The sequence below is a fragment of the Lissotriton helveticus genome, chromosome 4_1, assembly GCF_964261635.1.
Source record: "Lissotriton helveticus chromosome 4_1, aLisHel1.1, whole genome shotgun sequence".
Lineage (NCBI taxonomy): Eukaryota > Metazoa > Chordata > Amphibia > Caudata > Salamandridae > Lissotriton > Lissotriton helveticus.
In genome coordinates, this window is record NC_136063.1 from 929,926,958 (window position 1) to 929,941,998 (window position 15,041).

Here is a 15,041-nt window from a genome sequence, read left to right on the forward strand (position 1 = left end):
CTTTGCATAGGGCATGTTTTCATCATCGACATATAACCATTGTCTGAACTTTGAAATCATGCGTTATGTGAGATGGAATTGAATTGAAAAGTCGTGATTGTCTCTCCACAGCCATTTTTTTCCATCATGTTGGTGGCTGGGAACTTAGAAGTGCATATTAACCCTGGCACAGGTATGAGAAAAGCTGTCCTTAAATCGGCCACAGGAGCGTACAGCGACGGACAACAGCATTCAATCATCGTGATCCGCAACAAGAGGTATACCTTAAAGTTAACACCATCATTGTAAAGGTTGCGTTGATGCTAACTCAGCAGTTTCTATTGGTGGACTGGGAAGCACATAACATTTTCTGCTTCACTGAGTTTTAATGGCTACTTATGAGTCTTTTTTTATGTGTGGATCCTTTGTTTAAATTCTTCAATCCAGTTGAGTTAAAAGCTTTTCAATTAAGAGTGGAATATTTGGTGTTGCTCCTCCATTAGTAAGTGTCACATTTCTAGCTGACCCATAATGTCACAGAAGTAAATTGCAGAACTGTAGTAAAACAAATGAATATTATGTGTGGCTCATTCTTTGTCACAGCATCAAAGTGACCTATAGATACAATTTTACATGCAGTTGTATTACTTTCCAGGAACGTAACTGTGCAAGTGGATGAAAATAAGCCAACAGACATGAAATTTACTGCCCAACAACTGGAAGCAAGTTCATTAAATGTTTCCAATGTGTACGTCGGTGGAATCCCACCAGGGGAGAGTATTCCTGCATTGAAGACAAATAAATCATTTTATGGTTGTATCCAGAACCTGATCTTTAACATGGAGTAAGTAGAAATAAACAGTGTCAAAATGTTTTAACTGGATTTATTATTACACAATGACTTTTTTAATGTATTATAGCTAACTAATTACGAGATATTTTGTTTTACCGCTAAATAGTATTTGTGCATGACTCGTACCTGTTTTTTTAGAACGGTGTTGAGATTTTGAGAAATTTCTAGCAGAATGAACAAAAAGAAAATATGTCTAATGGTCTCTTCCCTGTTCTATCTAGAATTGTAGACTTCACCTCTGCACTGAAATATGAGCAGGTGGACAAGGGTAGCTGTCTGCTCTCGGAAAGGCCTAGACCTGTTGTACATGCTGAAGACGTGGAACCTCAGCCTGAACCTCTGCCCTCCCTTACCCCCATTAAACCTGCTACCTACAAGGAAGTACAGGTGATGCCTACGCTACCCACCACAACTGGTTCCAAAGTGAGTAAGAGAATTCATGAGTATTCATACATTTTGAAAATTGTATGAAGTTAGATATAATTTACTTGTTAAAATGTTTTAATGGAGACTTCTAGTGACAGATTCCTCATGTTTTGAATACTCCCTAGACTGGATTTGGAAACTGTTCTGTAGTATCTCGGAGTGCCGGAAGGTAGTGCCATACAGCTGTGCACTGACGCCGTTCCACTCGGAAATGACTTGCAGGGCATATAATGGTACCACTCTCGCACAGACTTTGGTTTCTTTTTTTTTGTTCCTCTAGACGTGGATCTGAAGCTTCTCTCATCTCAGAGACTGATTTAGGTCAGCTATTTTCAAAATGTTCTACATTGTGCAAGGGATGTGATCCCCTAAGACAATAGATTGTAAGCCTTGTAAGGACTGTTGCAAACAGTTGTCTGTGACAGATTCCCACCAGGTGTGCCTGTGGTTTATGGGTTTGGGTCATGACTCTAAGACCTGAAGGGACTAAGTGCCAAACCTGAAGACTATCAGGAAAAGCAAGGCAAACTTTACGTAGCCAACCACAAGAAGATGTAGCGCCGGAGCAGCACCAAATCCTGCTCCAAGTTGAAAGCATGTTCCTCATCCTGCTCCTGTTCATGGAGTTGAAGGATCCGCTCTAAAACGCCAGACTTTGTCACGCTCCAAATCCTCAGTTAAGCATGAAAAGCATAAGAAGTTGAAGCAGAATTCCACTCCTTTTCACCATTCCCACTCCACTGACGATACATGTGAGCGCAGTTAACTGCCCTGTTCCCTCTGCCTAAGTTGGCTGACTTTTGAGCCACTTCCGAAGCTTCTTCTGGCACAGACCAAGTATCTGGGGCCTTCGGCTAGGCCGCACCTCTTGGATTTTTTACTGACAAACTTTGGCGCACTGTGGGGCCCCATCGAGATGAGAAACCTACCACCTCTGGATTACCACTAGGAGGTCCGCCAAAAGCGCCAGCGGACCCCTCTGTGCAGATTCTACTCTCAGCTCCAATACCAACGCCATCCTCGGTGCTGTCACCCAATCCAGGTCCATTGATGCAATGCCAACTTCACTGTCTGAAGAGGTGGCCCTGATTGTCCTTTCCAACATTGACTCAACGCCGGACCAAATTCGACCAATGTCTCAACAAAATCAGACAGCGGTTTTTCTTTCATATCATTATCAAGCAGGTAACACTCTTTACATTCTCTTTTTGGCGCAGCCTCTTTTTGGCGCAGCCTCTGATTAGGGTGATAAGTTCGCTTAACCTCCATAGAATAGTGGAAAGGTGAGGGCTGCCCAGGTTTATAGCTGGAGATTCCTTAATCAGGCTCCGTGCAAAGGAGCTCTTGTCCTGTTTAGCAGGTGAAACATTTCTGGTGGGGATCACCAGCAAGAATGGGTACTTCCACTAGGCACAGCTCTTCACTTCTTTGGCTGGGGCACTCAAGAGAGGACAAGGGTCACAGGAATCTTGGTGAGGTCACGGGAGGGCCATGTGTTCCTTCTGGACCTTTGCAGAACTCTGGGCTGCCGACATTCCCTGCTGCCACCATAAGTGCTGGCACACAACCCTATGCCAATGCCAATTGGTATGAGGACTAACAAGATGCTAGTGGGCTATTAACCTCCACAGAGGTGGCCCTTTTTTCCCATCCTGGTCCAGCCACCAAAGAATCTGCCTTCTATGCCATGGTCATATGTAGGGCAACCGAAGTCCTCGATCTTCGACTCCCCACTATGAAGGTCAAAATGAACATCCTGACAAAAGTCCTGCAGCCTGACCAGAATGCTTCCGAGCCTCTGCTACCATTCATTGAGGCCTTGCCATATACCCTTCTAGGAGTATGGGCTAAACCATGTACTAGCCCCCAAGTTAACAGGCACATTTCCAGGTACCATCGCCCGACCCCAGGCGATCCTGCCTTTCTCTCTCAGAACCCCTCTCCAGAGATCCTTGTGGTTCAAGCTTCCACTAGCTGGACCAATCCTAACAATTTACCTACCACTCCTCCTGACTGGAAGCTGAGAGAGTGGAGACTTTTGGAAAACACTTGTTCACCTCCACTAGTTTGGCTCCATTAACATCTCCTTATTACTGGGCAGTTATACTCATGCCCTGTGGGGCTCAGTGTAACAAGTCCTCCTGGTGTTCCACAAGGCCATTCACAATGGCCAAGTACACAATTCATTGTGGCTTGAACGCCACTCACTCATTTAGGTGGGCTTAGGCGCTAGTTTCGCCTTCCACAGTCATGTGTGGCTACATCTTACTGGGTTCCTGGGCAAAGTCCAGTCCTTCCTAATGGATATGCCCTTCAATGGGACTTGATTGTTGGGGGACAAGGCTGACTTGGCCCTTAAATGATTTAAAGAGAGTAGACCTATCACTCAATCTCTGGGCCTTTACACCCACCCTCGCCAGCTCAACTTCTATTCCTTTTGTGGCTCCAACCAGGATTCCCTAACTGCCTGCCTATCCAACCTCTACCTGGAACCCAGCAGTTTTACCAGAGAGGCCATGGTTCCCACTGCCCCTGCAGCCAAGTTCAGCATGCAGCTCGGTGATTCCCTCCACCCCTCACCCCCACAGCCCCTCCTGCTGAGCTCCTTTATTGTAACCTTAAAGGGTCAAAGTCACCCATTGGAAAGCAGGCTCCACAGACTCTATCCGGGCTGGTAGGCAATCATATCTGACAGATGGGTCCCCCAAACTGTTCTGAAGCTATGCTTTACCCTTCTTTTCCTCCCACTGCACCGTTTACCACCTTCCCAATGAATGACAGAGGACCATCTCTCTATTTTGCTGCAGGGGGTGCAAGCCCTTTTGATCAAAGGGGATACTGAGGGGTGCCAGTGTCAGAAGTAGGTCACATTTTTTATTTCTGGAGCCCAAGAAGTGCGGCGGTCCTCAGTCTATTCAGGATCTGTGCCTTATCAATTTCTTCCTCTGCAAGGAAAAGTTCAAAATGTTCACCCTTACACATGTCTTTTCTGCCCTTGACCGTGGAGGCTGGATGGTAGTGGTGGACCTGCAGGACATCCAGTTCCATATTCTCATCCTGTCGGCTCATTGGCGCTACCTGCTGTTCGTGGTGGAGGAGAAGCATTTTCAGTTCGCTGTGCTCCCCTTTGGACTAACCAGCGCTCCTTGGGTAAAATCTTTGGAGGTCAGGGATGCCAGTCTTTTCCTACATCGATGACTGGCTGTTGAAGGTGGGCTCACCCGAGGTAGTCATCAACCACGTTCAGACTATATCGAACTGCCTGTCTTCATTGTGGTTCACCATCAATGTGCTGTAGTCACACCTGATTCCTTCTCAGATGCTCCCTTTCATTTGAGCCATTTTGGGCATGGATTGGTTTCATACCTTCGCTCCTTGGAAGAGAGTCCAGGAAATTCCGGCTATGATCCCTATCTTTCAGCCTCGGTCCTGGATTTCAGTGAGGCCGACACTGAAGCTGCTGGAATAGATGGCCTTCTGCATCCTGCTTGTCAAGCACATCAGGTGGCATATGTGGGCTCTGCAGTGGGATTTTAAGTTGCAGTGGGCCCAAAATCAAGGGCAACTCTCCAACCACATCAATGTCTCTGAGGAGACTGTGAAAGATCTGCAGTGGTGGCTACTGGATCGCAATTGCATCTGCGGCAGTCCCCTCTCCCTTCCCCACCCAAAACTGACAGTGGTAACTGATGCATTGCTTCTGGGTTGGGGCAGTCATTGTGGAGAGGTGAAGATCAGAAACCTCTAGAGTGCTGGGTCCATATTAACCTTCTGGAGATTTGGGCTGTCTGTTTGGTGCTGAAAGCCTTTCTGCCATCCATCAAGGGGATGCTGGTGCAGATACTCACAGATAACACTACTTCAGAAGATCATGACAGACCTGGCCCAAGTCATCCTAGTTACTCCAGACTAGGTGCAGAGGTATGGTTTCCAGAACTCCGGGCTTGATCATCTGTCCTCCAATGAGATTGCCCTTCTGGGAGGATCTGCTGTTGCAGCAGGAGGACTGGATTCTCCACCCCGGCCTCACCATCATCCCCCTTAATGCATGGAGATTGAGTGGCGACAGCTGAACACCTTCGACCTACTTTGGGAGGTAGTTATTGTCATCCTGGCAACCAGGCTTCTGTCACTGAAAAACGTATATGCCTGTCATTTTGACAAATTTGGGGTATATTGCAGCACTCACCAGATTGCCCCTCTCCTGGTCAAACTGTCAGTGCTCTGGGCACAGTTAAAGGTTATCTATCAGCCATTTTGGCCTTCTTACGGTTGTCTTCTCAGCCCTCTTTGTATAAATCACCAGTTGTAATGCACTTCTTGAAAAGGCAGCACAATATGCTTTCCACTTCTCGATTCCTGATGCCTCAATGGGACCTCAACCTCGTCCTTAAATACCTGATGTGCACTTCATTTGAGACCCTTCATAGCTGTCTATTAGAGCTTTTCACCATCAAAACTGGCTGCATCACCTCCATTCGGCATGTAAGTGAGTTTTAGATTATGTGGGCTTGATTACAATGTCTGCCCGACACTTTGTAGTCTCGGGACCGACTGACCTCCGGTGGGGTCGCATACTCCCATTTCTCCATGGGAGCCTGTGTTATGGCTTTAAACCGGCCATAACACAAGCTCCTATAGAGAAATAGGAGAATGTGTTGATCCCTGCACACAGTGGCAGGCACCTCAAGGTGCCTGCCACAAGGTACAGGGATCAACAAGGGGGCACCATAGGTGCCCCCTCAGCCACCAACCGTAGGCCGTAAACAGAAGAGGTCCCTGCTAGTGGCCCCCAAACACACTTTCGACAGGCTTTCCATGTCGGAAAGCCAGGCATGGAAAGTCTATCAGAAACCGTGCATTGTAATCTGGACGGCGTGAAATGCTGTATATATGGATTACGGACGGCTTCCGACTGGCCAACGAACTCCTTGAGCCCGTCTGAATCCAGCTGGAATGAACGGCCGGTTTCAATTCCGACCGGCTGTATCATAATCAGCAGGTCAGGATTAAAAACGCCGATCTCAGTCGGAAAGCCTCCAACCTAAACTCGGACGCTTTTCGACCGAGATCATAATAGGCACCTGTGTGTTCATCCACCATATGCCACCTTTTTCCCTGATAAGCTGCTTTTGTGAACTAGGGCATCTTTTCTCTCGAAAGTTGTGATGCTATTCAACATTGGTTAATCCATCACCATTCTGGTATTCTATGCTCCGCCTAACCCCTCTAAGGAGGAGAAGAAACTTCATTTCATAGACCCCAAAAGAGCACTCAGATCCTACATTGATCATACCAAAGTCTACCGTGTGGACAATCAGCTAGTTGTGGGGGTCACAGGGTGAAGAAAGGTAACGCTGTGCAGAAGCATACCATCTCATGCTGAATTGTGCCTTGCATTAAGATCTGCTACGCTTTGAAGGAGAAGCAGCCCCCAAAGGGTGTGTGAGCCCATTCTACCTGGTCTGAAGCTCCTGCCACCTCATTAGTATGTAGATTCCTTGTCCTAGACATCTGCTAGGCAGCTACAAAGGTATCCTTCTATACGTTCACAAGGCACTATTGTCTGGAAAGCCAAGTCCGCCGAGACAGTCACTTTTCCCGCTCGCTGCTGCAGGACTTTCTGGTTTGAGTCCAACCACATCCCACATATCTTAGTTACTGCTGTGGTATCTATTTAAAAGGTGACTAAAAGTCTCTATTAGTAGAACAGGTTACTTACCTTCGGTCATGCTCTTTCTGGTCAAGACTCTATTTAGCCACAGATTCCTCACTGACCCAGCCATCTTCCCCTTTCTGTGGTTGAACTATATTGATTAATAAGATCAAAAGTCTAGGAATCTGCACTTTAATCTACGATTTCCTTTTGGGCCTCCACATCTGGAGGCACAGACAGTCTTGAAAGCAACTGACGTCAGCACACAGGAGTGGTGCCTTTATAGGCCCTGCACATCTGTAGCAGAATGGCGTCAGTGCAGAGCCGCAAGGTGCCACCTTCCGGTGCACTCAGATACTACCAAAAAGTTTCCGGATCCCCCTGATGGTTGAGGAATATTCAAAAAGTGAGGAATCTGCAGCCAAATAGAGTCTCTACCAGAAAGAGCCTTACCAATGGTGAGTTGTTTGTCTAGCTACAAATTTCAAAAGCAAAAAATATATTAAAAAAATAGACTTAGACATTTTATGTTGTGAACAGTTACATATAAGACCCTTGTCTTGTTTCTGATGTTTCTTTCCATTTGGATACAGTGTGATCAGTCGTAATGGTTAACCCATGGTTTCTTCTTTGTTGTATTATATAATCACATATGGAAATGAGTTATCTGAGGTATAATAGCAAAATATACATGCCTTATTTGTGCGCTTTTGTTTAGTAAATAACTGATTTGTATAGTAGTGGCATGCTATCTCCTCTGTGCATTTAGCATCATTTTAGCAAGTGAAAATATGTTGCCTCCGGTTCCCAAAGCATTGTTATTTGGAAACCAGCTTTTTTAGTAACCAGGTACTCCTTATGGACGTGCTATACTTGTAGCTGTTAGGTCTCACACTGACTCATCAATTACTTTTTGAAAGATATGCCCTCTCTTTAGCTTTGTGAACCTGTGCTAACCTATCCTTGTTTATTGTTTATACCGTCCAGTTAGTGTTCCCCCAATGAATGCTACAGTCCAGAAAACCCATTGTAGTACTTTCTTTTTAACTGATTAGAGATATCAGAAGTGGGCTGTGCTATCAAGGGAACATCTAAAGTGTATCCCCTTTTTTAGAGAATGCCTACAGTCCTCTCGATCATGGTTATGTGGAGACTAACAGTGACAAAAGTGTGTTTTCTAGTCAGGGAGACACACCTTTTTACCTGTGCCCCTGCAAAGAATTCCATTTAGACTCTCTTTAAAAGGTCTATTAAGTCGCCCATAACTGGCGCCCTTGGCCTTCATTGTGTGTGGGACTTGAATGAAGGATGTCTGTGTGTCCGTGCGCAGGAGAGAGAGAGTGCAAAGCATTATGTATGGGTATCTGTTCTGATCAGTAGTGGGGCCCCTGTGGATAACATATGAGTGTTTGAGTTACTCCTGGATTAAGCCTCGACTGCCTGTCCTCGCTATCCCGAGCGAGGCAAATGCTAAAAGGGAGTATTTGGACATTTCAGTTGGAGGGCAATGGTGTTGTACCCTGGAACACAAATGGTAGTAAATCAAATCAAATCAAATCAAAATCAAATCAAATCAAAAGTTACTTTATTCGGTTAAGATTATTAACCATAAAAGCAAATGGAAGTAAACAACAGCCTTATGAGCTATTTATTGCCTAGTAATCTCTGACCACCTAAAACACCAAGGAAAAGCCTTACACTCATGTTCAAAAGGAATGAGAGTGAGATATCTTTACGAAGCTGCAAAGATTCTAATAGAATATCTACGTGCACCCCCTCCCAGAGAAACACTGCCATCTCAGATTCTGAATAATCCAAAAATGTGTACACTGACAAGGTCTGGTATTGGTCTCACTTTAGGGTCATTTTCTGATACATAGTCCACATTAAATAGAAGGCAGGGGAACAGACAACATTGACATGTTTGTATATACCCTCCCATTGGGCTCTCATTGGCTGAGTGGCTGAGCATAACCAGCATCAGGCAGTTCCAAAAACTTCCCGGAAAATAGGAATTCCTTGTAGTTGAAGGATGACAGGAAATGCTGCTCATGTTTTGCGATGAACTGAACTGAGATGCATTCTCCCCAGACTGGATTAACTACTTACAAATCTTACCAAAAAGGTTGTTATGCAACAGAGAGGAAAGTTAATCTGCTCTCTTGACATTGTTAGTTGAGCAATTATACCATGCCAGCACTTGTATATACCAAAAAGGCGACCCTGAGTTATGTGTTTTACCATTTTATTGAGGAGACACATTTACAAACATGTTTTATACTAGACACTAAAAATAGTCAATCATTTGACATATGTATGCTTGATATTTGTATAACCCAGGCTAGAAGATGTGAGTAGTGCCTTATAAAGTGTAGAGTGTTCCTCGGTGGACTATATTAGGTTTCTTACAAGACTTCAAGCATCTCAATTGAACTTTCTTCCCTGAAAAAAGCACTTTAAAAAAGAGACCCAAAATTATGTATCAAAGGTAAAAGAAGTGTGTAAAGTAAAAACAGATTAAAAATACTAGAGTTTCATAAAATAAATGTTAGCTGAGAATTCATAACGCAAAGCAAACATGTTAATTCCAGTGAATCATTTTATGAGACAGAACTAAAGCTCAAATAAATAGATAAAGGAACAGTGCAAGATTTTGGGAATTGGATGTGCAAGCATTACATTAAAAATTAGGGTTCAAATATTGAAAACGGTTATCTTACCATTTTTACAAGTTACTTTAAATTTGTATTGAGTCTGCAGGATTTAATTGATGAACTGTTGTAGATGTCTAGGGTGGTAAAATGGTATTAAACATCAAGTGTACCAATGTTTAATAAGGAGAAGCCTTACGCTTTATGTTGAACTGCAAAATGTGAGCTTTCTCACATACACTCAACATGCTACAGTTCAATGATATATCCTTCAAAAGCAAGCTGAGCAAAGTTATAACTTAAACTCGATTCACGAGTTTCCTAGGAACTCTCTCTTTAAATGTATGGTACTATCTTTTCAGTTATAAGAAGCAGAGGGGAAGGAAGTAGAGATTAGAGATTTAAAACAAAGTTAAGGCAGTGTTTGAAAGACTAGAAAAGACAATATTCACATTTTATAAATATATAATCTCATACACTGACCAATATAATTTTTCTATAAGTTAAAATGTCTATGACCATATGTATAAATATGTATATGTATATATGTGTGCATACGTTTTTGTAGCATGTGTTACTGTAGATACACATGCTTTGCTTATTCCTGTCACTTTGTGTGACTCCTGCCCTTGTCTAAAATGCTCATGGGCACTGTCTTGACCTTGGATTGTTTTTTCTGCAATTGATTTCAGACATGTTTATCCTTGGCTCCAAGATCAACACAGTCTTGCTGGCTTTCTCAGACCTAACTGACTGTAACCGATTGCCTCAATGCCGAGATAGATGAAGCCCTGTTTCACGATTTGGTCGCTTACCTCAGAGAATGAAGACAGGAAGTGGTGCTGAAATTTACACCCTACCAATTTTCCCACAGTGCAATGTCTACTGTCCAAGAGCAGATGTCACAAAGTATGCAGCCTCTGCCTCTCCCCGACCATATTAAGTCATTCTGTGTCTTCTGCCTTGCTTTTTGCTGAGAAACAACTTTGAGGTACTAAAGAGAAATGCGTTGGGTGCACATGAAGATGCAGTAACAATCATCCTCTGAGAGACCTAGCATTTTGGGCAAACAGCACCCGTTTGGCATCGAAAAAGAGGAGGGAGGTCCCTCCACTATCCTTGGCCAGGCGCCTTGAGGAAGAAGATCAGAAGGGTGTGCGTTGACACCAGTATTGTCATGCATAAACAAGACACCAAGGGCTATGAATACCACCCTGGTGCCAAGCCATGGAGCAAAGCCCACCCACCCAAATGCCCTTTCACTGAGACATAAAGACACAGGTTCAAGCTCTTCTCCACAGACTTATACACCTAGCCACTCAAACGCCACCTCCTGCTCTTCTTCACCACTTCCACCCCAGCCATATTCATCACCTGCTGTACCTCCTTCAGAATCTCCTGAGAGGGTAGTTCAGTCCTTCTTTGACTAAAGTAGCTCTATAGGGATAGAGACCCTTATGACCAGCCCCTGGGATAGGATACAGGGATGAATTCTGGGCAACTACAACGTGGACCTGGCAGAAGATTCAGACCTCAAGCCTTATCAAGCCAAATATTCTCCCTCCATTGACACCACTGCATATGATGCAGTCATTCAGAGGGTTGTCCGGCAGCATAAAGTTGACATGCATGTCCTAAAGGATGAGGATGACTTTTGAGTGGAAACCCTCTCAAAGGCAGAACACACTGTCCTCTTAGAAAAAGTTTAAGGCCTCTCCTAATGAACTTTACATCAGAGGGCCAGTCCCCCCGTCTCTGTAGTGGTTCATACTACAATGAAGTGGGCCTCCCCGTAAGCAATAGGGGATGCCCTCTTTAAGGTAAGGGAAATAAGGGTCTGAACACCACTGGCAACTGTGTAGCAGTTGGCACAACCTTCTAGTGTTGAACCACCAATTTGGTGGGTTGCTTTTGAGATAAGTACAACTGGGATAAGATAGAGGCCCTGGTACATCACTTCCCTGAGACTTACAGGAGAGAGGTGTGAAGCTAGTCACAATAGGAAAGATATTTGCAACTTGAACATCCATTGGGCATTCGATGCAGTGGATACTGCTTCTTGCAGAGTCAACACCAGCATCCTGCTCCGCTGCTATGCATGGCTTCGCATCTCAGGGTTTAAACTGGAGACCCATTAACCCCTTCTAAACATCTCGTTTGAAGGAAGCATCTCTTGTGTCCCAAAATGGATGAGAAAATCAAGAAGCACACTGAAATCCCAAAGTCCATGGGCACCCTGCAGTCTGCTACTCTCCTTTCTCATACAGCAGTCAAGGGTGGGACAAAAGCCACTCCACCAGACTTGCAGCAATCCTATCAGCCTTTCACAAGTCCCAGGTAGGAAGGGGATATTTTAGGGGGTAGCAACATGACGGCAGAGGCAGATCAGGCAGAGGAGCCTCCTCTCCCAAGCATTGACTCGGCCACTATCCCATCCAATAACACAACATCTATTGGGGGAGGTTAAGGCTTTTCTACTCTTGCTGAGAAGAAATCACCTCAGATCAGTGGGTATTAACAGTGGTTCATTCAGAGCTACTGCTTAGAATTCCACACCACCCCGCTCAGCATAGCACCACCCTGACACACCCTCAGTTAAGACCAACTCACTCTGTTCCAAGAGGATATCAGCATGCTCCTCCAAAAGGGCACAATGCAAGCAGTGCCAAACTTTGGAGGAGATGGAGAGGTATGGTGGGATTGCATCTGTTCACTTACCTCCTCATTCCAAAAAAGTGTGTCTTCCTCCCACCCATCTTAGACCTGAGGCTTCTCAATCTGTACATCCTGTCAGATCATTTTCATTGGACAACCCTGCATAATGTCATCCAACTGCTCCATCAGGGAAACTTCATGACAGCGTTAGCTCTTAAACAAACCTATTTTCCAACTTCTCATGCACACCTTTCATCACAAGTATGTCAGTCTGTGGGACTCCTGAAGAGGAGTTCACAGTACTCCTCTTTGGGGTAACTGCTGCTTAAAGGGATTTTAGCAAGTGTCTGACAGAGCGGGCACCCATGTCTAGCCCTATCAACAACTGGCTGATCAAGAGCAGCAGCAGGCAGCAATGTCTAACACACACTCAGACAGTTCTAACCCTGTTCCACAGCTTTGGGTTCACTGTAAACACACATAAGTCCCATCTCCAGCCACAATAGATTCAACCCTTCCTGCCAGCAGCGGGTGAAGGTATTTCAAGAGATGCTGCCTCTTTTTCAGTCTACTCATCCATTTAACTGTAAGAACTGTAATTAAGGTTTTGGATACAATGGCATCTTGCATAGCAATTGTGTCACCTGCCAGATAAACATGCACCCACTGCAACAGAGCCTCACAAGACACTTGTCACCATCAAAGGGACAGTGGGTAGATCTAGTTTGGATGAAGGCTAGCACTTAGTGCTCTCTCTAGTGGTTGAACATCAACAACCTGTTGGTACGCAGTCCTTTTTTTGGACCCTCTTCTGCAGGTGAATATTACCACCTATGCATCACACCGGGAGCCTCCTACACCAGTAGTGCCACATCACCTACCTAGGGCTCATGGCCTCTAGCCTAGCCCTGAAAGCTTTCTACTTGTTTATCCTTGTAAAGGCAGACAACATGACAGAAATGTCCTACAAACAGAAATGGAGGCACTCACTACCCACACTCTCTTCGCTTGTGCAAGACATCTGGTACTGTGCAATCTGCCACAAGATTCATCTCTTGACAGAACACCTTTCCGGAGTAGATTAAAACTTTGTGGACCTATTAAGTAGGATGCATCAACACGATTTGCAACTCCATCTGCAAGTCTTCTGCAGGTACTTCCAGAGGTGGAGAACTCCAGCCATTGACCTCTGACAGAGCGGGCATCCCAGTCTTCCCCTATCAACAACTGGCTGATCAAGAGCAGCAGCAGGCAGCAATGTCTAACACACACTCAGGCAGTTCTAACCCTGTTCCACAGCTTTGGGTTCACTGTAAATGCACATTAGTCCCACCTCCAGCCTCTATAGATCCAACCCTTCCTGCCAGCAGCGGGTGATGGTATTTGAAGAGATGCTGCCCCTTTTAGTCCACTCATCCATTTAACTGTAAAAACTGTAATTAAGGTTTTGGATATGATGGCATCTTGTATAGCAATTGTGACTCCTGCCAGATAAACATGCACCCACCCCAGCAGAGCCTCACAAGACAGTGGTCACCATCAAAGGGATAGTGGGAAGATCAGTTTTGAAGAAAGCCAGCACTCAGTGCTCTCTCTAGTGGTTGAACATCAACAACCTGTTGCTACGCAGACCTTTTTTTGGACCCTCTTTTGCAGGTGACCATTTCCACCTATGCATCGCCCACTGGGGGGGGGGGGGGAAGGGGGTGCATATCTTGATGATATGGCTGTAAAAGGCATCAGGAGGCTCCTACACCAGTAGTACCACATCACCTACCTAGAGCTCATGGCTCCTAACCTAGCCCTGAAAGCTTTCTATTTGCTTATCCTTGGTAGACAACATGACAGAATGTCCTACAGACAGAAATGGATGCACTCACTACCCACACTCTCTTCGCTTGTGCAAGACATCTGGGGCTCATTTATGAGGCCTTGCGCCAGTTTTGCACTTCCGATATGTCACTTTTTGTGACGCATCGGCGGCGGAAAATATGCCTCCTGTTGCGCACTATTTACAAACTGACGCATCTAAGCAGTGAGATTTCACTGCCTGACGTCTAGGACGCCGTTGCGTCAAAATCTTGCGCCTTCCCTCACAGCAGGCACTTTCACATGGGGCTTGCCCCATGTGAAAGGATGCATTGCTGGAGTTGTGTCACGTTTGTGACACACTCCAGCAATGCGTCACTTTTGCGCTTACAGATACGCCAGAAATACTGAGGTATCTGTAACTCCTTGCGACATGATGCGTCATGCATTGTGGGAGATAGAATCTTAAGGTTGGAGATGGCACCTGAACCGTGTGAGCCCCAGAGTAGCCAAAGGAAGCCCCATCGCTGCTCACAGCATTCTCAGCATCTCACACCTCTTCAGCCTCCTTTATTCTTAGCATCCTGTATTCTCAGTATTAGCATCCCCCGCATCAGGACCACTTTTTTGCTGGTGTAGGGTAAAGGATAAAGATACAGGAAAGACCCAGAGACCGTTGGACCTGCCAGGTAACTGTTTCCCTGGACCTGCCAGGTCCCTGTGACTGGCTCCCAACCGGTTGTGGCCCATCCAAGAGAGTTTTTGTAGCAATTCTAGCCCATTGACTCCAACCTGCTAAGCTACTTGCAAAGATTTGTTGCAATCTAAAGATTGACTACAGAGATTTATTTTAGGTTCAAAAAATCATATCTCCGGTTTCCCTCTATAGATGTGTGTCGTTTTAGTGTCTATCTAAAGATAAAAAATATACTCTATTTTTATAAATTGGTGTTATATTTCTATAGAGTCATGTTTCTTACTTATTTGTTGTTTTTGGTCCTTCTAAATGCTT

The 15,041-nt window shown here is 45.0% G+C and overlaps 1 protein-coding gene across 1 annotated transcript in view; it reads left to right on the forward strand.

Annotated features, from left to right (window-relative positions):
* The window catches only part of LAMA1 (laminin subunit alpha 1), a 549,300-nt gene that overhangs the window by 478,593 nt on the left and 55,666 nt on the right, over positions 1–15,041 (forward strand). The window contains exons 54-56 of the mRNA XM_078687536.1: positions 112–257; positions 635–823; positions 1,054–1,255. Coding sequence (XP_078543662.1) covers positions 112–257; positions 635–823; positions 1,054–1,255 — 537 coding nt within the window. The remainder of the gene's footprint in view (positions 1–111; positions 258–634; positions 824–1,053; positions 1,256–15,041) is intronic.